This window comes from Argiope bruennichi, chromosome 10, assembly GCF_947563725.1.
Source record: "Argiope bruennichi chromosome 10, qqArgBrue1.1, whole genome shotgun sequence".
NCBI lineage: Eukaryota > Metazoa > Arthropoda > Arachnida > Araneae > Araneidae > Argiope > Argiope bruennichi.
In genome coordinates this window covers 102750201-102776836 of record NC_079160.1, presented here as the reverse complement: position 1 = coordinate 102776836, position 26636 = coordinate 102750201, and the positions used below count along the sequence as shown (strand labels likewise).

Below are 26636 nucleotides of genomic sequence, written 5' to 3'. Positions count from 1 at the left end.
TCTCTAAAAAGAATGATTTTATTCTTTTCTTGAAAAAAGTTGATTCAATAGATTCTTTAAAGAATCGGAAACCAAAGACGGATACCAGCGTCCAAGTAACATGAATCTCACGAATTGCACTAATCTTTCTTAAACCTCGCTTAAATTTCCAAGTGCTGATTTTTTAAAGACGAATTTAAATGCAACCTTTGAGTTATTGGTTTAGTTATACTAACGTTCCATTTTAAAGCAACGCTAGGACTATTCTGGGACTAACCTCGTAATTTTAAACCACAGTCAGATAACGAGGACGGCACCTGAACTCTCACCCCCCTCTCCACACCACGCCACACTAGCAGGATGATGTTTGGCTAAGACGTTTAACATTCACCAAATCCACTTACACGATGGTTCTTTGAAGGAAACGTGTCTGGACCCTGAGACCCTCCGGTTTCGAAGACTAGACCTTACCACCAGGCCACCGCGGCCCAACAACCTTTGATAACGATAATATTTTTAAAAAAGAAAAGCTTTGTTATTCAAAACCTACTCAATAATTCATCGAATTAACCTTTTTGCTGATTTTCAGTTTCATAGAATACAAGCTGATATATCCGGAGCTGCTCGGAATAAAACCCATTTATACGTATTTTTTAAACTACTTTTCTATAAAACATATAATCCTTTTATCATCTGCAAATCTTTCCTTTTTTACGACTATATCTGTCTTTTTACAAGTATAATAAAACAAAGCTGTTTATTATTTTAATTGTTTTGAATTAAAAATAAATTTTATATTATATATATTTTATTCGGAAAAAAATTATATTGTAATTTTTTTTAACTTCTTAAGGCTGATTTAAACAAGATTTTTCTGCAAAAATACAACAAATATCCTGCAACTTCATATTTTTAATCTTTAGCTTTCTCTTTTGTATGATCAAGATTATGCTCATCAACGAAAATTAAACATCAGCAATTTTATTGGTGCCAACAATTTAAAAAAATGCCTAAAGCTGCTTTTCACCATAAGTGTATTATGATTGTACTGCAGATTTTATTTAAATACCGATATACAAGAACAATTTAAAGAACATATTGAGAGACAATTAATTAATCAGTTAATTTCCATTAATAAAATACATGAAAAGTACCAAAACAATAGATTTTCTGATAAAGATTGTTGATCGTCTATGCTATTAAAATTTTCTTTTAGAAATTTGCTCATTATCTCTTTATATGACAACTTGTTCGTAAAAAACAAAAACGTATTGTACTTGCATCCAAAAGACTTAATGTTCCAGTCTTAGTCTGAACTAAACTAACTAATTTACTTACCTTCCTGGATATAGATGCATTAGAAGTGATGTATTCCACTTTCGAAATATGTCTAACAAACTTTTTTAAAATACAAAGAAAATGAAAAAAAAATTTAATAAAAGAAGCATTGGATATTACCTTAAAGAGTAAAGAAATTTTTAAAAAAATGGCTTAAAAAGTGTCCACTTTCTAAAAGAATTTATTTATAAGAATAAAAAAAAAATCAGTTAATCAGACCAGACTTTAAAATGCAAATTCTCTGTAATAAATTCGAATAATAAAATGTAAATTCTTAACTATTCTGTAATTCTTGCCTGTCTTTTAAAGATATTCTAGATTCAGTAACACCTCTTAAAAAAGAAATATAAAATGTTATTTTTATTAATTTCTATTCATTTATTAGAGTTTTATACCATTCAAGCTATAGAAAAGTTTCTTATAATTTCTAACAATTTTTATAAACGAAGCATATTCCAAATGTCATTTGAAGCAATTCTAAATCAGAAGAAAAAATATATTTCTATTTTCTTTCTTGATGAATGTATCTTCAATTAAAAGCAAGTGACACATAAGAAAAGGAGAATCGATAATTTCTTTTATTAAAATCGAAACCACAAAAGTATTTAACATAGTAATATAAAATCATTCATGCGAAACAGAATTGTATACATTTAGATTGATTAATCAAATGATTTTCTTGAGTATGAAATCAAAATGGATCAAATAAAAGAAACGTTTATGTATGAATATAAAAATTCATTAACGATACTTTTCGAGTAACTATCAGCCTTTTAAGAAATTTAAAATTTAATATTGAATATCATATTCTTAATTTCTTATTAAAAATAATTACAGACCTTCTAAACTTGCATGATACGTTTAAAACAGCTGTTATTATTCAAAGAAAATATAAAGAATATAAAGAATATTTAAATAACTTTAAGCTGATATTTTTAATATTTATATTCAAAACATATTATTAATAAGTACATTTAAATGCATAAAAAGGCTGAAAATCAAATAACATTAAAAAAAGCCAAAAATTGACTTTGCACTTGTAAAATAAATCCACGTTGCATTTACTAACTCTTTACACTCAAAAAGGCTTATCTCAATCAGCATTCAAAACAGTGCATCATTTTGACATTTTAGTTATTTTTTTTATAAATTTTAATTGTTAAAAATACCATACATATTGGTAAAAAGATGCAGATTCATTTTTCAGAGGAATACAACTTAAAACAATTGCATGTACTTATTCCTCGGAACAATAAAAAAGTTCATGCATTGAACGAGTAATTATGCATCGATTTACTTTTCCGAGTGCAAAGAGTTAATAATTCAAAATGTAAATGAGCAACATCTTACTACAGAATTATTTTTATATCTTATTCAATCATAATTATGTAAATTCTAAACTAAAAATACCTTTTCCTTGAGTCTTCTTGTGCATGGCTTTAAAAGAAAAATTATTATATCGCAAATCAATTGTTTTTTTTTAAAAATTTGTTATTGATTATTTAAACGAGAATTTCGGCAAAAGTTTCAATTTCTTAATATTACAATTGATTATCATATCTTAACTTCATACTATTATTATTAAGCTTTTTCTTTTGTATGATCAAGATTATGTTCAGTTAAATCAGGCTTTCTGGATGCTGTTTTAATACATATTATACAATTAAATGACTTTTCTGACGAGTGAATATTCAAATAATGGTGATGAGATTTCTGAGAGGATTATCGAATGCAAATTTCCTTCGCATGGTTTTGCATTTATGAACAAAAAAATGTCAATTTAAATAATATTTTTTAGAACAATGACTTCCTTCGTGTTTCACAGATATGCCGTTTATTCGGTATGAATTTGGTAGTGCTTATTTAAATGATACTTCCGGGAAAATTTCTCGTTACATACATCACAGCTGTAACGCTTTTCTTTCGTATGAACAATATAGTGACGTCTTAAACTGGATCTTATGGAAAACGATTGCTTGCATACTTCACAAACGAATGGTTTTTCTTTGGTATGAACAAGATAATGATCATTTAAATAAGATTTCTGGGAAAATTTCTTACTACATATTTCACAGACAAACGGTTTTTCCTTCCTATGAACAATTCGATGTCGATTTAAATTGGATCTAGATGCAAATGTTTCATCGCACACTTCACAGCAAAATGGTTCCACTTGTGTATGGAAAAGATAATGTCTCTTAAAGCTGTCTTTTCTGTAAAATGTCTTACTACATATTTCACAGATGTATTGTCTATCTTTTTTATGAACAAGATAATGCCTATTTAAGTTATTTTTTTGAGAAAATGACGCATTACATACCTCACAGACAAACGGTCTCACTTTTGAATGGACAAGATAATGTCTTTTTAAACTCGATTTCGTGAAAAATGTCTTTTTGCAGATTTCACATGCATGTGGTCTTTCCATGGCGTAAGAGGATGATAACGTAAAGCAATATAATTTGAAAATTCCTTCTGGCTCTATTCTTGATAAGTTATACGAAGAAGAAAAAAAAAACTGATTAACTTGTTTATATTTTGATAAAAATGATCTTCCACACAGAACGAATGAAAAATGTTCCTTCTTTGGCACGGTGCTTCAAATAGAATGTTTATAGAATTTGGATTTTAATAAAATTTTTGGAAATCAAAATCGTGATCTTCTATACTATCAATACGATTGAATTTCTCGTAGTAAATCACAGATAAAAATTCTTAGATTCAATGATAGAGATAAAAATCCCAATAGAACAAGAATCGGTGAATAATATGCTTCTACCGTACAGTAGTTTCACTATTTATTAAAGTACTTTAATTCAGATGAAATTTGCATTTCACATTAAAATAATGATCTTTCTGGCTAATAATCAACTGACACTCGCAGTGAAAAACGCGTACAATGATATTGCAAAAGATCGTTTACTTGATAATATTCTTGCAACTGATGACGGTTTGAATACCCATTATAGATAATTGCAATTGAATAAACACGCCTACCTTGGAAATATCACATGATCCCGTTGGAACAATGACAAATGGTTGGCTCCACCAAACAGCTATTTGCCATTGTCCCATTGCGATCACATGATTTTCCTGATGTAGGCGTGGCCTTCTGTTGCTCGAAATAGTTGGTCTCGTGCGAACGTCGCTTAAGTATTCCATTGTCTTTTGATCAAATGGAACCTTTTTCGCAATGGCCCAGAAATAAGATTTATGTTCTTGTCACATGCTTCATTTAGAAAAATCATATTTCAGATCGTTTTATTCAGAAAGCTTGCATTCTAATGGAATAAGATAAACTACAACTTCTTGTGTACATCCGACAACCCGGCCATCGTAGAACGAAGCATTAAAGACACAAATACATGATAGCTTTGGGGGTAAATTTTAATATATAGAAAAGAATTTCTCGTAAGATGTATAATTTTACCTGATTATAGTGACTTTTATTATTGAGCCTTCATATATATTTAATATCTGCATATTTCCTTCAAATAAACAGCCAAAGAAAGATAATGGTCAGACCCTTTAAAAAAAGTTGAATTATGATTTTAGAAAATCGAAGCGCTGATTTAAAAATGATAATAATTTGTCGGATGACAAATAATTATCATAAATCCAAAAATGAAGGAAGATTTAAAACCCATGCATTAAAAAATGAATAATGGTAACATTTGTTTTTGGTACTTTTGTCTTCGTTGATTTTCGTTGATCTTTTGAAAAATCTGAGTTGAATGAATAATTTCTGAAATCGGGTCATGACAGTCCTGCTTTAGAGAATTGCCTCAAAGTTCGACAAGAATTTCGAATCTGAAATGTGGAACGTCAGAGCGTTTTGCAATTTAAAAAGCATGCAGTGACGTCATTTTCCTTTGACGGGAAGGCATATTTCAAAGATGCACTTTTATTTTGCAATAGTGCAATATTCTAATTTTCGAAAAATCATGTTTTTCATCAGATTTAAAAAAAGACAAATCTTTAATTTTGAATATATAATCAAATACTATCCTTTTATTGTCTTTATGCTTGTGTAACATTTTTTTGTGGCATATTTGTGAATGCAATCCTAAATGTTTATCCTGCTAAAATTGCTATTTTATATTGAATAATAAAGTTTCGTTTAAAAAATCAAGTTCCATCATTTCAAAGTAATTAGTTATACCTGTTCATTTTCAATATATGGAAAAACACCTACCTGAAAATAACAAAGACTGTTGAATACATCTTTTGGAAATGTTTATAATCCATTATCGAATTCTGCTACAAATGTGTTCTAATAGAAAAATGAATTAATAAATTTAAAAAAATACAGATGGATAAAAATATTAGTAAGAAGCAAAAAAAGAAAAAGTGTAAATGTGCTCTTATTACAGAATATATCATACGTGGTTAAGCTAACTATTATTCAATACGTGTCATAAAATTATTAGAGCCAATCGGCTTCAGTTTGAACCTGAACAAAGATTGTAAAAATTTTGTAATGCAACATTTGTTTAAATTCCTACTTTTAAATCATACGAAAACAAAGCTGTGAGTAGTTGAAGACTACGATATCAACCTAGGATGCAACATGAATTTGCTCTTGTGAAATATGCGAGTGCCATTTTTTCGAGTTCCCACAAACCGTTAAAAGCTGATATATTAGTTATATTAATACAGCAAATTTTAATCACAAATGGAGAAATATAAAACCGATTTAAAGAATATATTGAAATACAATTATTTAAACAATTAATTTTTCATTAATAAAGAAATCGGAAAAAAAACTAAATCAAAAGTAGAAATTATTAATCGTCTCTGCTACTAGCGTTTTCGATTAGAAAATCACTCGTGTAGTTTGGCGTCATCGTTTTGTACATGCTCTTGTTGTTCAACAATAACAAATTATTAAAGCGGCATGTAAAGGATTTAATTTTCAAACTTCAATCGGATTTCAGCAGTACACTTTTATATTTTTTGGTCATCGTAAAATATTCTACTTTAAAGAAACTAAAAATGTTTAAACATTAATTAACATAAAAGAGAAATTTTAAGAAATAGTCTGTCTGTACATCCATCTGAGATTACGATAATATAAAAATGCTTTCAGCTCGATAGCTGAATTTTAAACGTAGAATGACGATAAAATTTGTTGGTATATATATTGAATTTTGAAGGAAATCGATTCACAGAAAATATATCTGTTTGACAGTTCTAGAACCAGTAAATTTGATAATTACAAACTTAGAGAGCTAGATTGATAAAAAAAAAATAGATATATTGTTTAGCGTCTAAAATAGATCCTTATGACATTTTGAACCAACTACTCAAAGTGTTGAGCATTTGTCGGTCTTTATTTTTTTCATGCATTTAAACACATTAACGCACAAACACTTTGACAGACTTCTATACACCATGTTATGAAAATGTTGATTTTAATCAGTTGGTAAAAATGTTTCCAATGTATATATTCTCGGGATTTAGTAAAAATGCTAGCTTCGTGCCAAAATAGCTTCTTTATTTTTCAACTATCATCCATCAATGCTATGCAAAGTACTCGGGATCTTGCTCTAAGTCGCCAATTTGATACAGAGGAAAGCGGGAATATGTATTTCCTCGAAGAGTATTTTAGGAAGTTTCAGTAGAGACCACTGCAGCTGGTTTTCATATTTTAATTAATTGGTATCTTCTGTTTTGGGAATGTTTTTGCCTTGATTATTACATTAAGAATCCAGATAATACTCAAGGGATTGTGGTTTACGTTTAAGTTTTTCATCGAATTATTGCCCTTTTGTTTTACTTAATTTCAAATTAAACGCTCTGATTCATTTCATCTGAATAATCAAGCATGACTATTAAGAGCGCATCCAAAAGTACATTACAATGTTTTAATTCTGAGAGAGAATAGTTTATTTTTGAAAAACTAAGCCCAGAATTTAAAAAAAAGAACTTAAAAGCTTTTGTTTTATTATTTCGGTAACCAATTCTACAATAATACACGTTATAATTAATCTTCAAAAATGAACAGGTAATTTTCTAAGCATTTTGAATAAAGATGCAGGATATGCTGTACTTCTATATTGGGGAAATTTTGATATATTCCATAAAGTGCAAAGAAAAATGAAAATATTTAAGGGAAAAATTATTCATTATCTCAAGTTGCGCAATAATATTTTAGAGCGATAATTATTTTTAGAACAATAATTTTTTTCTACAGTTGTAGTCACAAAATACCATAACGAATTCCATTGATTTAAATTCTTGCGCTCATGAGTTATTGCATTTGCATGCATATTACATACAGAAAGACGGGAGATAAACCGTATCACAGAGCTGATTAAAAATTTGATATTTATACTTTAGATACTAAACATACTTAGATATCAAATTTTATTTACCTAACGCTTGATATTTTTTTTTTATGTGCATGTACTTGTATAGAAATACAGACAGATTTCTAATGGATGAATTTTACACAAAATTTGAGGAAAGTCTACAGTTTTAGTTGCAATTTAATATGACAAGTTTCACTCATCTAGCTTAAAATACTTTTTTGTTATCATCTTGACAGCCAGACGTAAAGTCTAAAATATGTTTTTTCGGATCAGGTAGTTCTGAAAGGAAGATTTGCCAAAGTCTCGAATTTGAATTTTTTGAACGATTTCAATACTTTCTCCTTGTATATTCATATGCGAGAAATTAAAATTGATACCCGTGAAAAATAATTCACATGCGTTTCTTTAAATCTTCAAATGAATTATCTTTAAAAAAGGATTTTATTCTTTTCTTTAAAAAGTGGACTCATTCTTTAAAGATTCGGAAATCAAAGACGGATGACAGTGTGTCCTTGTCCAAGCACAACATAAATATCACGATTTGCTACAATGTTTCTTAAACCTCGATTAAATTTCTGATTTTTTTAAAGCAGAATTTAAATGCAACCTTTGAGAACGTTAATATTTTTAAAAAGAAACACGTTGTTTATTCAAAATCTACTCTATAAATCTATAATATAATTCGCTGGGTGGCGTCCTGGGTGGTAGCGCGCCTTCCCCGTGATCTGGGCGTCCTGAGTTCGAGTCCCTGTTAGGTACTTCTTCTGTATTCTGTCTGTGAGATATGAGAATGTTCCTCCCCCCGTAAAAAGGAGTTGTGCAAGCGAATGTGACGAATAAAGTAGCTAAGTCGTATTGTTGGCCCTAGTTGGCGCTACTGAGAAAACAAGAGACTCTCACTCGGTTTAAATTCGTTGACAGATGTCTGTTAGCGGGCTTGTAAAGTGACATAAATCACAACAACAGAAAAATTCGCTGGAAACTGTAGAATAAAAAGTCGATCTACAAACGCGCAGAAATCTTTGGATGAAGAATTGAAGGTTTAAATGCTCAATTGAAGAATAACAAATTATGCATCAGTTCTGTCTGTTTCATTTGAATCATCTGAATATTTATAAAAACCAATAAATTAGACACAGAAAAAAAAACCTACTTTTAAGCATTAAACTACTTTTATTTAATTGCTCTTCATGTTTACGTATACTTTTAAATTTTGAGTAAAAGCCGATCGTGAATACTTATTCAAAACAATAACTATTATAAATTACAAGACAATGTTGACAAGATTTTAAAATTCAACACACTTACAGTTGTTTGAGAAAGATTTCTTTTGTGATTATTTATAACTAAAATTTTTGGAAAGTTCCTATTCTTACTATCCGATAGTTTTGCTGTACCTGATATCATGTATTCATCCTTACTGGGGAGGTGCGGTCTGTCAGACCGCTAACAATGGACTTTCGGTCACCCCTATTCAATTTTTAGCTCAATCGAATGGTTTTATCCTGCTACTTCCCGTTTCGTGACCTTCAATACGCGTGCTCTTTTTAAATCGATTTCAGTGGATGCTTTTTTAAATAATTCAGCTATTTGTTTGTTCGCAACTCCCTTTTAATGTTCCAATATTAAACAAGGATTAATAGATGGCGCTAAAACTTGACCCTGTAAATATCTTAAAACCTACTGTTCCTAGTTATGAAGTAGAGCTCCAGAAACTTTTAAATTAAGCAGAATGTGCTTTTAATGATAAGGGTAATTGAACAGAAGATTTTTTCGATGAAAGTTCGCATTCGGCTGATTCTAATATGTATGTTCAAATATAGTGAATTTTTCTAGTGATAATGTATATTGAAGTATTTCTAAAATATAGTACGTATAATATACGAAGTAAAATATCTACAAAATTTATACACTGATTTTTATACTTGCAGTTAACCTATATGTTAAAATGCCCTCGAAAATCAATGATGCTGATAAAAAAAGGGTCAATTTTACCCATTGTCATTTTTTTTTCATATAATTGCTGAATTTTCTATTGTATTGTTTTCTATATTCTTTTGCATACTGGAAAAATAAATATGATTTTAAAAAAAATTTAATTATATGTCTTTTCAAGAATATAATTTGTTGTACTATATAATTTGAGAAAAAAATGTATGTTCAAACTGAAATACATTCTTCAATGATAATATATTTTGAAAAAATTCTAAAACATTTTTATATATTAAAAGGAGTATCTGCAGAATATATGCTAATAATTTCATTAGAAAATTAAATTTGTAAAGAAAATGCGGTTTCGTAGACCGATATCCCCAGTTAAGTCCTAAATTTTCAACTCCCTTGTTAAGGGTTAAATACTACAAAAAAAGTTCCTTTGAAACGTTGAATTTAGTAAAAGGCTTCAATAACAGATAAAGCTTGCATACTAAGAAGATGTATAGAGAAAAGAATCTTGAACCGAATTTTTACAAATCCATTGAAAAAATAATTTGCGTGTGGGGATGAAAGATGAATAAATCAATGATTGTTACTTTGAATTCTTCCAGAAGTTCTCATATTCACTTTTTTTTAGCTGCGAGAGGTAATGATCGGTACGAAGATGAAAATTATGTTTAGAATAAAATTATTAAAACCTATTTAACTATCAGCGATTGCTATTTATTAGAAAAATCAACAGATTTATTGCGATAAATATGGATAGATCTTATCAATTCTTGATTCATATTGAAGAATATCTTCTTTAAATTAAATTTTACATTCTAGCATATTTTTAACTTAACATTATGGTAATGATTTTTTTCAAATTCATATTTTTATTTTAGTAACTTTGTGAAAATATGCTTTTATTGATTTATAAGAAAGCATAGTATACATGTTTGTCCACGATATTATTCAAGCAGATATTCTATACATATAAATATTCTACTAAACAAGGAAAAGAAATGAAAAAAAAAAGAATTATTGATAAAATTTTATGATTATTTTAATATTTTATAATTAATATAATTAGTATTATACAAACTTTATTTCTGTAACTTGATCCTCTCTCTCTTAGGAATCAATCTTTCTGTGGCTTTAGACCGGTTGTCGAAAAGTCATCACTGATGATGAAATGTTGTCATGAACTGTGTTATAATATTCTCTTTTTCTGTTGTGTTGTGACTTAAGGCGCTATTACAAACCCGATATTAGTTATCTATTAGTGTTTATGTCGAGTGAGCGTCTCTTGTTTTTTCAGTAGCGCCAACTTAGGGTTAAGAGTACGACTTAGCTACTTCATGCGTCACATTCGCTCGCACAGCCCCTATTTACAGGGGGGACACATTCACACATCTCACTGATAGAGCACAGAAGAAGAACAACCATACCCAAATCGGGACTCGAATCCGGGACGCCCTGATTACGTGCTACTCCTATGCCAGGACGCCGGCTCCCATTTTCTACTAAACATGTATCACCATTTTCAAGATAAAGTTTTTAAATAATATAAAATAAAGTAGACAGCGTATTTCTAATGGAGATTTGTTTGATGGCAATGAATAGATTAATTAATATTGTAAAGGTTTAAAAAGTTAACAGTTTATTTCGATTTAACGTTTCGGTTGGCAAAAAAGTTATGCTCCAATCGGTCTGGTCAAAATTACATAGTTTTCCGATTAGTATAATAAAGATTGTGGAAAAATTTATTGAAGTATGATACATATTATACCTTATATGTAATCTATGTTGCTATAATTCATGTTTTTATTTCCATTGTTACGTACCAAATTATATTGGGATATCACTACGCTTTTTGGACAAAGTTGTGATGGACTCTGGAGAGATCTCCTATATTTCGAAGAATTCTAGATCTCAGATCTGATAATGATTCAGAATGCTGAAGTCGCCATGAAATATCCTTCGAAGTAATTCAATACAGGAAATTAATATTACTGAATGCGCGCAGAGAGATTTTATATCGTTGGCAGAATTTGCTATTTCTGCTATATTCTGAAAAATGCTGCTTAAATGAAATATGCTTTTGGAAATGTAATATTATTGGAATTTAAATATATTATTTTCAAATTTAAAATTTATATAACGATTATATTTTTATACATATATAACCAAGGAATATAAACCGTCTGGATAAGAAAAATCCAAAGAATTAAAAAACACTAAGAATTCGGGGATTTATCAGAGCGAGGGGTGATCTGCAGATGATGTTAAAATGCAGATAATTAACATATTATAGATTTTTTGAATAAAAATTATGAATCTGCAATATTTTTGTGAAATTAATATTTGCTTAGTACTAATGAAAAAAAATTCAAAAATTGGGAGCTTTCAAACATATTTCAATTTTGCTTGTGATGTATGTATTCAGACAATTTAGAAATGCTGCAATTTTGAATGAAATAAGGAAATTATCGGCACTGTAAATGCCTTCATAAAAATAGACAATTAAGTTTGCTTCAAAATTGAATCTCAAATTTTAAGACTTTTTTATGAAAAAACTGATCATTAACATTATGCCTATTTAATATAATAAAATTAAGGAAATATGGGGGGGGCATCATATTTCGAAAGATCAAAATTATCAAAGCTAAGTTTAGTAAGTATTATTGAATTAAATAGCATTTACAATAGTCTGCTGATTAGATATCTTTAATGTCGAAATTTCGGTTAGGGTACACTCTTTTAATAAAGAATTAAAAGCGTTTATAACTACTGTGTCCTCAAATTTATCAGGACCATAATAAGATCAGCATGCGATTGCTGAAATAAATTTTGCTTTCAACTGATATAATCAGATATATAAAATGTGAGGAAAGAATTTCAGATTAAAACCTTTGGAACTATCTCCTTTTCTCCAGTGAAGCAGCACATATATAGCATATGTGTTTCCCTCAATGGCATTAGTCTAGACAAATATTGAATCTCTAAAGTCTAGACACATATTTACGCCCCACTTTTCTCAACAACCACGTTAAAATAGTACTGCGAACTAACCAACAAAAGCCATTGGCGTCTTCCAGTCAAGTAAGTTTCATTCTAGTTTCAAGGGCTGAGACTTGCTAGAGCCAGATGAAAGTTTGGTTGTCCGCCAAGTGAAATTGACTGTATGAATTTCTATTTTATGCCACAATGAATTTTACTCTCTTTGGGCTGTAAGTTTAAAATATATAGCTGGCAGATTATATGCAAATATGCTAGATTAAGCATGAATATCTTCTTATAAACTGTCAAAACTTTTAAACGTCTACTGATATTGCGACAGTCATTTGAAGGAAATAAACTTAGAGTATCTAACTAGCACCTGTGAACATAGGTAACCTTAAGAGTTGCGATAAAATATCGTAGCTTAATAGGTATTCCCGGAAATCTTAATTTTTACGAATTCTGCAGAAAATAAGTTTTCTCTAAGAAATAAAAGAAAATATTTCATTTATATTTTCAATTTGTACGAACACACTTCCATATCATTTACGAAAAATAATAAATTCTTCATCATTGTTTGCGAAAATTTCAGATATTCATTTTCCAGAATTTGGAAAATTGAGATTAAGGTGTTGTTTATTACGCAAATACGTATTAAACTGAAATTGTATCTATACAGCTAAATTAGTAAAGCTTTGAAAATATATAGATAATTCAGGGGGAACATTTTAAATTAGTCAGTTTAAAATTATATAACCAGCATATAAAAATATAATCCTATGGATGCTTTAGAAATCATGATCCAATTCTAAACCCTAGAATGTTAAATTTCAGGATTCTCTCAGTGCTCTTAAAATCACAATACTAATTTTATTATTAAATGAGAACATGATATTGTTTTGGCTTGATTTTTTTAAAACTACAAAAGGCACGGGAAGAAAATTCAGCTTTTTAGGCATCGAGTTTTCGCATTTAAGTTTATTAGAAAATGTTGAAGAAAGTTGTCATATTTCGTGACTTATCTCCAAATTAAAATCCCAACCTAACGCAAATGACCACCAAATGCCCGAATATCTTATCTGGCCAATAAAGGGAAGGATAGTAAGAGGTTACAGCGCAAAGAAGCCCAGAGAAGAAAATGAGAATGAACGCGAAACAGCAGGGTTGGTATTTTGAGATTAAAAACTGAACCGGTTTTCGATTGTGTAATAAAATAGTACCGTCATCATTCCAAACCAGTTTAAACCCAATTTTCGTAAAAAGTATTCTGGCCTAGAGAAGTTTTGGAGTTCGAAGGATTTTCAGATGAAAAAATAAATCTTATTGTTTTCTAAATATCGACCCATGCAGGTACTGATAGTCAAGTCATTCTTGCAAAAAAGTTTAAATCGGTTAATGGCTTAAATTATTTAAGACAAACAATAACTAAAAATATTATAATGTTCTCCACTAATAACACGAAATGTGTGATAGCAGATTTCATTTTTTTTAATTTTTATTTTTTGTGAGTTGCAGCACATTTTTTGGCACAAATAAAATTATGAGTTTAGATTAATTATAAACAAGAGGGTAAAAACAGTTTTTTTTTCAATAAAATTCATTTCGGGTTTTTTTTTTTTTTTTTTTGGCAACGCTGTGTATTTCACGCCTACGTGATAAGATGGCCTTTATTCGCAAAAGAACATCACGTTTTTACATAATAATAAAGTGCTAGATCGTAAATAACTTTCATACAACTGATGTTTATCTTGCATGCCAAAGAATAGAAACTAGGAGAGGAAAAGCAAGAGAAAATGGATAATTTCCACACAACAAATATAAATCTTGTGCTTCATAGGAATACTGGATATGAAAGAATATAGAGTTTGAAAATTATCCAAAAATATGAACAATATTTATTCCCTGAAGGGTTTTTACCGCATGAATGGTAATTTCAAACTGATTATTCTAGTTTTGAAATTTTAATTTTTGATTCATATTTAGGTAGCAATATCTGCTATCTATTTTTAGGTATTATCATTATTTGCGTATGAAAGAAGAATTAAAAAATTTAAAACTATAACATTTCAGAACAATTTACGAATAACAATTTAAAATTGAATATCCACTGAAAGGTAAATTCGTATAATACAATGCTTCTACAACATGATCTTGATTGATCATTATTCATGCATTTGAAAATATATTACTTAAGCTACTAAAACCATTATATTGAAACAAAAGTTCTGCATAAGTAGACCTAAATCTACACACAATTTTTGATTTAGTATTCAATAAAGAAGCAATAATATACATGAAATCTTTATTCCTCTAATTTATATCAATGGAAAGATATAAATTAGAGGAATAAGAAATATTGACAATTTCATATATTGCAATTGACCATATAGAATATTATTGATAATTTCCAATAATTTTAATTTTTGGAAATAAGACTTTATGGTTCGAACAATGACGACTCATAGATCAGGAAGAATCTTTGATTGTATCAATAGTTATTGACTATAATCTCTTCGTTTCTAACAGGAATTAAACCTAATTATGAAATTTGAGTTGTACATTCAAAGTAAAATATATTGCATAGACATTCACTGAATATGAGAAGTGATATTTTATTCTATGATTTAGTTTTTCAGCTTTTTCTCTCTTTTTACTAAACATAGCTTTATCAAACTTCCATCAGTTCGATCTCCAAAGACATCACTCAAATTAAGCTAATTAATACTCAAAATAAATAAATTAATTTCGATTAATTAATGCATTTAATTGTAAACCCTACATAATAATATTCCACATATTATTATGTAGGGTTTAGAAAAGTACTAATTCTATGCAATGCTTAGGCCCATTCATAAAAGCCAAAGTCTCGATTTCAGAACTGTAGGATGAAATAAGTCAAAACAAGATTCCATTGACGATTTGCGACGTATAATAATGATGATGAGGTGTGTTCCAAACTGATGTTACACTGATAAAGAACTAATAGTTAAAATTTAAAAAAAACTGTTATTCAAATAGCTATCAAAAAAGCAGCCATTCGGAAAAAAATCTTTAATACGCATGCGTTCTAGGTGCAAAGATAGCTAAAGAAAGCGAAATAAGTCTAAATGACTCAAACAGTAGAGTTTATTGACTATTACACAGTAACAGTAATATTCAAACATAATTAGTAAACAACAAATTATACTGATTTATGCGATTTAAACTTACAAAACAGAAAAAAAAATTTAAAGAAAAGAAAATTATATAAATAAATAGATGATAAAAAAGGAAAGAAAAATTATATGCATTCTTTTTTTTTTACTTTTCACTTTTAACAGTATTTGACTCCCATTGAATATTTTGTAAGACTGTATAATTTTCCACATACGTCAGTCTAGTGAACTTTTGGAATTCTTCTAATGCTATGCAGAGAGAAAGAACCAGAAATGTACACTTTCGTACATTTGTACAGATGCACCAAAAATGTACATCTGCTCATAGCTCATAATGACGACCTTCGTGCCTATGAGTATTAAGAGTAAGGAAAGTGTGTAGTCTAATCTGTTTGGTATAGGCCTCTTGCAGTCAAATAAGTAGACTCAAAAGAATCTTTGAAATTATGAATTTTGTTTTTAGATTCGATGTTTCTGTGACTTTTACCAAGCAAAGAACTTAGTTCTTGTAAGATTATATCAAATAAGTCCTTATAAGATGAACATACAATTCGGGAACTTCGCATTATTTGCAATTTTTAAAAGATAAATCGCAGAAAACAAAGTTTTGTAGCTTGGGAAATATGTCCTCTTTAAAATGTTAAAACGTATTCGCATAAAGGGCTTTCTACATGAATATATTTGTATAATTCTTAAATTTTACAGTTTCACTGTTTTCAATGATTTTGAATAAAGAATCCTTAGATATAAATGCTTATACAAATCGGTTCAAAATAATGGTATATATACAAGAAAAAGGAGTCAGAAGTTGTTTCAGTATATGCAAATGTAGCAAACAAATCCCTCTGTTAATATTTCCCTTCATTCAAATTTCCGTTTTACACATCAATGAAGTAACTTCGCTGTAGGAAGGATAAATGTTTTTTTATTCACTGTTAGGGACGATGAAAAATGTCTAAATAAGGATGAGAAATGCATATTCATATTTGTATTTTAATTTCCCCATAAAAAGAAATAAATTGTCTTTGTGGATTTACAACTCATCAATTGCTTATTTTTAATTAAGAAATGCTATATATTTGAAGAATTTGATTATGCATTAGAAATTGGGTGTTGCTATTTCAAAAAGATGGGTATATGTAAATTCAGGTAGAAAGAAAATCCGGCGCAAGAAAAATTACTTCATAAATTCATAGAGAAATTACTTTTAATGCAATAGGCATATAGTCTGGAAAAATTAATTGTGGAATAACAAGCAGAATTTCGGTACTCATTTAATGGACAGTAAATCCAATTTTGCGTCTCGAATATCTGATTTGATATCAGTTATAAAAACATCACTAGAGTTGCAACAAAATAAAATACATAGTAGCATCAGCATAACGTCAACTTACATCCATTTCCATAAGAAGATTAACTGACGTTTTCATTGTTTTTATCGTTTGTTAAATTTTCAGAGAATGGGGTTACAACAGCGTGCAGATGCAGCTTGAAGACGTTCATACTTATTTCCAATAAATGCTTAAGTATGAAATTTTTTTGGGGGGAATTGAAGGTTAATATATTCAATAATAATTCAAGGCAATTAAAAGTAAAAAAAAAAAAATGAAAAGCAGTCATACCTTCTGTGAAGGGTATAATATACATTTCTGAATGTTAAAAGAATTTCGCTAGATGGCAAGGAAAAAAAAATATTTAAAAATATAATGTTTGTTAAAGTAAATTAATCTGCTTTAAGACATTAGAGAATTTATAAATTAGTATAGTGGCAAATTGCATCAAATTTTATTTCCCAACTTCTCATTTTTCTTTAAATACACAGTATAATTATATACATATTATAACTTTTTATGCCAACGATTCAAGACGACGCAGCTACTTATGGATGTATAAGTGAATGTATAAGATAAGCAAGGAATGGCAGTGAAATGAAGTGCAGCATCTAAATGAAAATAAATCACATGAAAACAAACAACTTTTCATATTTCAAAAGCACCCAATTTAAAAATTGGAAGTAAAGGAGAAATAAAATAAATGTAAAATCAAATATATACAGTACACAAAAAAACTATAACACAAAACATTATGAGTGAATAAAACTCATGTATATCAAGAAAGCACATACCTAGCGTAAGAAAATCAACAAAAAAAGAAAATCTGAAAAAAAATATGAAAAAAATAAATAAAACAGGAAATAAAACCTACATAAAATTGAAAAGGCACTTCTTAAAATCTTAAAATTATTTACATAAAAACTTATTATTATTATTATTAGAAACTTTCATGAGAATTATAAAATTAAGTATCAAAATATGTTTAAGCACTTAAACAGAAATAGCACTGTATAATGTTGTTATAAATCAATTTAAATAAGGAAGCTCACTAGTAAGCTGAAAATGTTAAAGAAAAGACAAATTCAATCAATTATTTAAGCTCAAATCAAAGAGAAAATAAAGAAAGAAATACCATGCAATTAAAATCTAATGAATAGTACCATACATTTAAGATCTAATTGAGTAGTACCATACATTTGAGATCTAACACGCAGTACCATACATTTGCAATGTAAAGAGTAGTACCATACATTTGCGATCTAATGAGTAAATTTTGATATTGCTTATGATCGTGAGAGAGATCATAAGCAAAAGTTAATTATATAGAAGAAAGTTGTTCCCCAGATGCCACCTGAAGTGGAACATAACGTAAGAAATCAATTATCCAAGCTTGTCAAATCAATACCAAAAATTTTAGTTGTTCCATATTTATTTGTTTCACTATGGTACAATAGACAGATGAACAAGATATTTTTAAGTTCCAGTTTCCAAAAGAGGGATCCTCTAAAATTCAAAATTTTGGAAGCACTGGCAACTGCTTCTTTTTTGCTTTAAACTTTTATCAGAGAAACATGATTGTTTTCTGTTGGTCATGAAATGGGTATATCTTTTATAATTATTATAATAATCTACATAAATTAAAATACGTTAAACCAAAAAACCTCAGCCAATTTCAGGATTTTAAATACGTTAAACAAAAAACATCAGCCAATATTTAGATTTAAATTTTAACTACAATCGATAGATAATGTCTGCTAAATAACTGAATCACTCTTCAGTATAAAAATTGACCGTAGTCTCTTTTCAGTAGAAAAAAACTGCGCTTAAAAAGAGCATCATTGAATTTATCTTTTTGCTGTTTTACAGTATTATAAAATACTAGATGATATACAAGGCATTTCTCGGGAGCAAAACCCATTTATGCATGTTTTTAAAACATAAAACAACTTTTCTACAAAACATTATAACCCTTTTGTCATATGCAAATCTCCCAATTTTTACGACTAAATATGTCGTTTTACAATTTTAATAAAACAAAGCCATTTATTATTTGAATTATTTTAAATTAAAATTAATAGAAAATCATATTATTGATATTTTAATCGTAAACATTTTACATTGTGATTTAATCGTTTTTTAACATGTTAAGTCTGATTTAAACAAGATTTTATGCAAAAATATTAACTTCATACTTTTAATCTTAAGCTTTCACTTTTGTATGATCAAGATTATGTTCTTCAACGAAAATTAAACATCTACAATATAATTGGTGCCGACAATTTAAAATAAATGCCTAAAGCTTCTTTTCACCGTAAGTGTGATTGTACTGCAAATTTTTTTTATGAATACCGATATATAAGGAAAATTCAAACAACATATTGAGAGACAATTAATTAATCAGTTAATTTTCCATTTATAAAAAACATGAAAAGTACCAAAACAACAGGTTTTTTTATAGAAATTGTTGATCGTATATGCTGTTAAAGTTTTCGATTAGAACATCGCTCATCATCTCATATGATCTCTAGTTCGTAAGAAACAAAAACGTATTGTACTTGCATCCGAAAGACTTAATGTTCCAGTCTAAGTCTGAACTAAGCTAACTAATTTACTTAGCTTCCTGGATATAGATGCAATGTAAGTGATGTATTCCGCATTTCGAAATATGTCGAACGAACTTTTTTTAATATACAAAGAAAATGAAAAAAAAAAAATATGTAATAAAAGAAGCATTTGATATTATCTCAAAATGTAAAGAAATTTTAAAAAAATGGCTTAAAAAGTGTCCACTTTCTGAAAGAATTTATTTATAAGAATGAAAAAAAAATCAGTTAATTAGACCAGACTTTAAAATGCCCATTCTCTGTAATGAATTCGAATAATAAAATGTAAATTCTTAACTATTCTGTAATTCTTGCCTGTCTTTTAAAGGTATTCTAGATTCAGTAACATTTCTTAAAAAAGAAATATAAAATGTTATTTTTATTAATTTCTATTCATTTATTAGAGTTTTATACCATTCAAGCTATAGAAAAGTTTGTTATAATTTCTAACAATCTTTATAAACGAAGCATATTCCAAATGTCATTTGAAGCAATTCTAAATTTGAAGAAAAAATATATTTCTATGGTCTTTTTTGATGAATGCATCTTCAATTAAAAACCAGTGACACATAAGAAAAGAATCGGCAATTTCTTTTATTAAAATCAAAACCATAAAGATATTTAACATAGTAATATAAAATCATTATTCTGAAACAGAATTGTATACATTTAGATTGATTAATCAAATGATTTTCTTGAGTATGAAATCAAAATGGAACAAATAAAAGAACAGTTTATGTATGAATATAAAAATTCAGATAACAATACTTTTCGAGTAACTATCAGTCTTTTAAGAATATATATATATATATATATATATATATATATATATATATATATATATATATATATATATATATATTTTAAAATTTAATATGTAGGAATATCATATTCTTAATTTCTTCTAAAAACAATTACAGAACTTCTAAACTTGCAGGATATGTTTAAAATAGCTGTTATTATTCAAAGAAAATATAAAGAATATAAAGAATAATTAAATAACTTTAAGCAGATATTTTTCATATTTATATTCAAAACATATTATTAATAAGTACATTTAAATGCATATGAAGGCTCAAAATCAAATAACATTAAAAAAAAACATTGACTTTATACTTGTAAAATAAAACCACGTTGCATTTACAAACTCTTTACACTCAAAAAAGGCTTATCCCAATCAGCATTCAAAACAATGCATCATTTTGACATTTAGTTGCTTATTTTTATAAACTTTAGTTGTAAAAAATACCTACATATTGGTAAAAAGATGCAGATTCATTTTTCAGAGGAATATAACTTAAAACAATTGCATGTACTTATTCCTAGGAACAATAAAAAAAGTTCATGCATTGAAAGAATAATTTTGCATCGATTTACTTTTCCAAATGCAAAGAGTTAATAATTCAAAATGTAAATGAGAAATATCTTACTACAGAATTATTTTCATATCTTCATCAATCATTATTATTTAAAGTCTAAACTGAAAATACCTTTTCCTTGAATCTTCTTGTGCATGGCTTTTAAGAAAAATTATTATATCGTGATTCAATTGTTTTTTTAAGTTCGTTATTGATTATTTAAACGAGTATTTCGGTAAAAGTTTCAATTTCTTAATATTACAATTGATTATCATATCTTAACTTCATACTATTATTTTTAAGCTTTTTCTTTTGTATGATCAAAATTATGTTCAGTTAAATCAGACTTTCTGGAAGCTTTTTTAATACATATTATACAAATAAATGGCTTTTCTGACCAGTGAATATTCAAATAATGGTGATGAGATTTCTGAGACGATTTTCGAATGCAAATTTCCGTCGCATGGTTTTGCATTTATGAACAAAATAATGTCAATTTAAATAATATTTCTTAGGACAATGACTTCCTTCGTGTTTCACAGATATGCCATTTATTTGGTATGAATTTGGTAGTGGTTATTTAAGTGATACTTCAGTGAAAATTTCTCGTTACATACATCACAGCTGTAACGCTTTTCTTTCGTATGAACAAAATAGTGACGTTTTAATTTGGATCTTGTGGGAAACGATTGCTTGCATACTTCACAAACGAATGGTTTTTCTTTGGTATGAACAAGATAATGAGCATTTAAATAAGATTTCTGGGAAAATTTCTTACTACATATTTCACAGACAAACGGTTTTTCCTTCCTATGAACAAGGCGATGTCGATTTAAATAGGATCTACATGCAAATGTCTGATCGCACACTTCACAGCAAAATGGTTCCACTTGTGTATGGATAAGATAATGGTTATTAATACTGTCTTTTCGGTAAAATGTCTTATTACATATTTCACAGACGTATTGCCTATCTTTTTTATGAACAAGATAATGCCTATTTAAGTGATATTTTCGAGAAAATGACGCATTACATACCTCACAGACAAACGGTCTCACTTTTGAATGGACAAGATAATGTCTTTTTAAATGCGATTTCCTGAAAAATGTCTTTTTGCAGATTTCACATGCATATGGTTTTTCCATGTCGTAAGATGATAACGTAAATCAATATAATTTGAAAATTCGTTCTGGCTCTATTCTTCATAAGTCATAAGAAAAAAAACCTGATTAACTTGTTTATATTTTCTTTAGGTAAAAATGATTTTCCACACAGGATGAATAAAAAATGTCCTTCTTTGGCACAATGCTTCAAATATAATGATTATCGAATTTCGTAAGTAATAAAATTTTTGGAAATCAAAATCGTTATCTTCTATACTACCAATACGATTGAATTTCTCGTAGTAATTTGCAGATAAAAATTCTTAGATTCAATGGTAGAGTTAAAAATTCTAATAGAAAACCAGAATCGTTGAATAATATGCTTCTATCGCACAGTAGTTTAAGTATTTATTAATGTACTTTAATTCAGATTAAATTTGCATTTCACAATAAAATAATGAACTTTCTGGCTAAAAATCAAATGTCACTCTCAGTGAAAAACGTGCATAATTATATTACAAAAGATTAATTACTTGCTAATATTGTTGCAACTGATGACGGTTTGAACACCCATTATACATAATTGCAATTGAATAATCACGCCTACCTCAGGAATATCACATGATCCCGCTGCAACAATGACAAATGCTTGACCCCTCCGAACAGCTATTTGCCACTGTCCCATTGCGGTCACATGATTTTCCTGAAGTAGGCGTGGCCTTCTGTTGCTCGAAATAGTTGGTCTCGTGCGAACGCCGCGTAAGTATTCCTTTCTCTTGTGATTCAATATAATCCTTTGCGCAGTAGCCCAGAAATAAGATTAATTATCTGATTTTTTTTCTTGTCACATGCTTCATTTAGAAAAATCATATGTCAAATCATTTTATTCAGAATGCATGCGTTCTAAAGGAATAAGATAAATAAACTTCAACTTCTTGTGTACAACCGATCACCCTGCCATCGTAGAACGCAGCATTAAAGACACAAATACATGACAGCTTTTGGGAAATATTCGGATATATAGTAAATAAATTCTCATAAGATGTATAATTTTACATGATTACAGTGACTTTATTATTGAGCTTACATATTTATTTACTATCTGCGTATTTCCTACAAGTAAAGAGCCAAACAAACAAAATGGTCTGAGCCTTAAAAATGATAGTATGATAATAGTTTCAAATAGATAATAGTTTTTCGGATGACCAATAATGATCATAAAACCAAAAATGAAGGAAGATTTAAAAACCATCTATTCAGAAATAAATAATGGTCACATTTACCGTCTTACTTTTGTCTTTGTTGATCTTTTGAAAAATCTGAAATGGAGAATTTCTGAAATCGGGACAGGACAGCGCTGCGTTAGAGAATTGATTCAAAGTTCGCCAAGAATTTCGAATCTGAAGAGAGCAATGTCAGAGCTTTTTGCAATTTAAATGCATCCAATGACGTTATTTTCCTTTGACGGGGAGGCATATTTCAAAGATGCACTTTTATTTTGTAATAGTGCAATATTCTAAATTTTGGAAAATCATGTTTTGTACCAGATTTTAAAAAAGAGAAATATTTGATTTAAAAAAAAAATGTAAACAAATACTACCATTTTATGGTCTTTATGCTTGTGTAACATTTTTTTTTTGGGGGGGGGCATTTTTTTCCGAATGGAATCCTAAATGTTTATTCTGATAAAATCGCTATTTTATAATGAATAATAAAGTTTAGTTTTAAAAAATCAAGTTACATCATTTCAAAGTAATTAGTTATACCTGCTAATTTTCAATATGAGAAAAAACACCTACCTGAAAGTAGCAAAGATTGTTGAATACATCTTTGGGAAATTTTTATTTTCCATTTTACGATTTTTGCTACAAACGAGTTCTAATATTAAAATGAATTAATAGATTTAAAATAGGATCAAGATAAAAAAAATAATTTAGAAGGAAAAAAAAATGTAACTTTTTGTTTATTATAAGAATATAAATATGATGAAATATTTTTATGATTCAATATCGGTCATAAAATTATTAGGACCAATCGGCTTGAGTTTGAACTTCGACAAATATTGTAAAGATTTTGCAATGCAACTTTTGCTTAAATTCCTACTTTTACATCATACGAAAACAAAGCTGTGATTAGTTGAAGGCTGCGGTATCACCCTAGGTTGCAACATGAATTTTCTCTTGTGAAATATGCCAGTGCCCTTTTTTCGACTTTTCAAAAAACCGTTGAAAGGTTATATATTAATTATATTAATACTGCAAATTTTGTTCACAAATGGAGAAATATAAAACCGATTTAAAGAATATATTGAGATACAATAATTTAAACAATTAATTTTTCATGATTGAAAAAAAAACCTACATCAAAAGCATTACTGATAGAAATTATTAATCATCTCTGCTACTAGCGTTCAGATCTTGCAAAAGTAGTTTGGCGTCATATCTTTGTACACACTCTTGCTGTTCAAAAGTAACAAATCATTGCAACTGCATATAAAAGACTTAATTTTCAAACTCCAATGGGATTTCAGCAGTACACTTTTATATTTTTTGGTCATCGTAAATTTCCTACTTTAAAGTAAATATATTTTACTAAGCATTAATTGACATAAAATATAAATTTTAAGAAATAGTGTGTCTGCCCATCTGAGATTACGATAATATAAAAATGCTTTGAGCTAGATGAATGGAATTTATATGTCGAATGACTATAAAATTTGTATATATGTATTAAATTTTGAAAACAATCCGTTTGATATTTCTAGATCGAGTAAATTTGATTATTACAAACTTAGAGAGCTAGATTGATAAAAATAGATATATTGATTAGCGTATAAAATAGTTACTTACGACATTTTGAACCAACCCATCAAAGTGTTGAGCATTTGTCGGTCTTTATTTTTTTCATGCATTTAAACACATTAAATCACAAACCCTATGATAAACTTCTATACACCATGTTATGAATATTTTTTGATTCAATCAGTTGGTAAAAATGTTTCCAATGTATATATTCTCAGGATTTAGTAAAAATGCTAGATTCGTGACAAAATAGCTTCTTTATTTTGCAACAAACGTCCACCAATGCCATGCAAGTTACTCGCGATCTTACCCTAAGACGCCAATTTTATACAGAGGAAAGTGGGAATATGTATTTTCTCGAAGTTTCAGCAGAAACCACTACAGCTGTTTTTCATTAATTAAATGGGATATTCTGTTTCTTGAATGTTTATGCCTTGTTTATTCCACTACGAATCCAGATAATACTGGATTCTTAGTGTTATTGTGGATTACTTTTAAGTTTTTCATCGAAATATTGCCCTTTTGTATTACTTAATTTAAAATTAAAAGCTATGATTCATTTCTCGTGAAATACCCAACCACGCTTATTGAGACTGCATCCAAATGTGCATTACAATATTACAATTCTTTTAGAAAATAGTTTATTTTTGATAAATATAGCCCAGATATTTTTTTTAAAAAACTTAAAAGCTTTTGTTTTATTATTTCGGTAGCAAAAATCTACAATAATACACATTATAATTAAGATTAAAAAATGAACATGTAATTAACTAAGCATTTTAAATAAAGACGTAGGACATGTTGTACTTTTATATAGGGAAAATTTCTAAATATTTCACGAAAGTGCAAAGCAAAAGGAAAATATTTAAAGGAAAAATTATTCATTATCTCAAGCTGCACATTACTAATTTTAGAGCGATAATTCTTTTTAGAACAGTAATTATTTTTCCTACAGTTGAAGTCACGAAGTAGCATAACGAATTCCATTGATTTAAATTATAGCGCTCATGTGTTATTACATTTGCATATATATTAAAGTACAGACCGACAGGAGATCAACCTTTTCACAGAATTGATTAAAAAATTGATATTTATATTTTAGATGCTAAACATACTTGGGTATCAAATTTTATTTACCTAACGCTAAATTTATTTTTAGTTTTCGATGTGTCTGTACTTGTATAGCCATGCAGAGAGATTTCTGATGATTTATTTTACTGAAAATTTTTGATCCCGTTGTAATTTAATATATCGAATTTTACCCATCTAGCATAAAATACTTTTAAGTTATCATTTGACAGACAGACGAAAAGTCAAAAATGTGTTGTTGTTTTTCGGATCAGATAGTTCTGAAAGGAAGATTTGCCAAAGTCTCGAATTTGAATTTTTTGAACGATTTCAATACTTTCTCCTAGTATGCTTCATATGCGAGAAATTAAAAATATTCGCGCGAAACCTAATTCACGTGCTTTTTTTAAATCTTCAAATGTATTATCTATAAAAAAAATGATTTTATTCTTTTCTTGAAAAAGTTGAATCAATAGGGCATTCTTTAAAGACTCGGAAACCAAAGACGAACACCAGCGTCCAAGCAACATAAATCTCACGAATTGCACCAATCTTTCTTAAACCTCGCTTAAATTTTAAGTGCTGATTTTCTAAAGACGAATTTAAAGCAACCTTTGAGTTTTTGGTTTAGTTATATTAACGTTCCATTTTAAAGCAATGCTA

At 28.4% G+C, this 26636-nt stretch overlaps 1 protein-coding gene across 1 annotated transcript; it reads right to left on the bottom strand.

The window, feature by feature from the left end:
- Positions 1–2852: 2852 nt before the first annotated feature.
- LOC129987692 (zinc finger protein 234-like) lies at positions 2853–22719 on the bottom strand. Its single transcript, XM_056095643.1, has 2 exons — positions 21564–22719; positions 2853–3918 (listed from the first exon to the last, which is right to left on the bottom strand). The coding sequence occupies exons 1-2, from the start codon at positions 22144–22146 to the stop codon at positions 3152–3154; spliced, it is 1350 nt and encodes a 449-aa protein (XP_055951618.1). The 5' UTR covers positions 22147–22719; the 3' UTR covers positions 2853–3151.
- Between the last annotated feature and the right edge of the window lie 3917 nt (positions 22720–26636).

Coding starts and splice junctions, on each gene's coding strand:
- LOC129987692 (XM_056095643.1), bottom strand. CDS start 22,146: ATGGAAAAACCATATGCATGTGAAATCTGCAAAAAGACATTTTTCAGG. Junction 3,919..21,563: donor AAATAACCACTACCAAATTC/ATACCAAATAAA, acceptor AACATTCTATTT/GAAGCACCGTGCCAAAGAAG.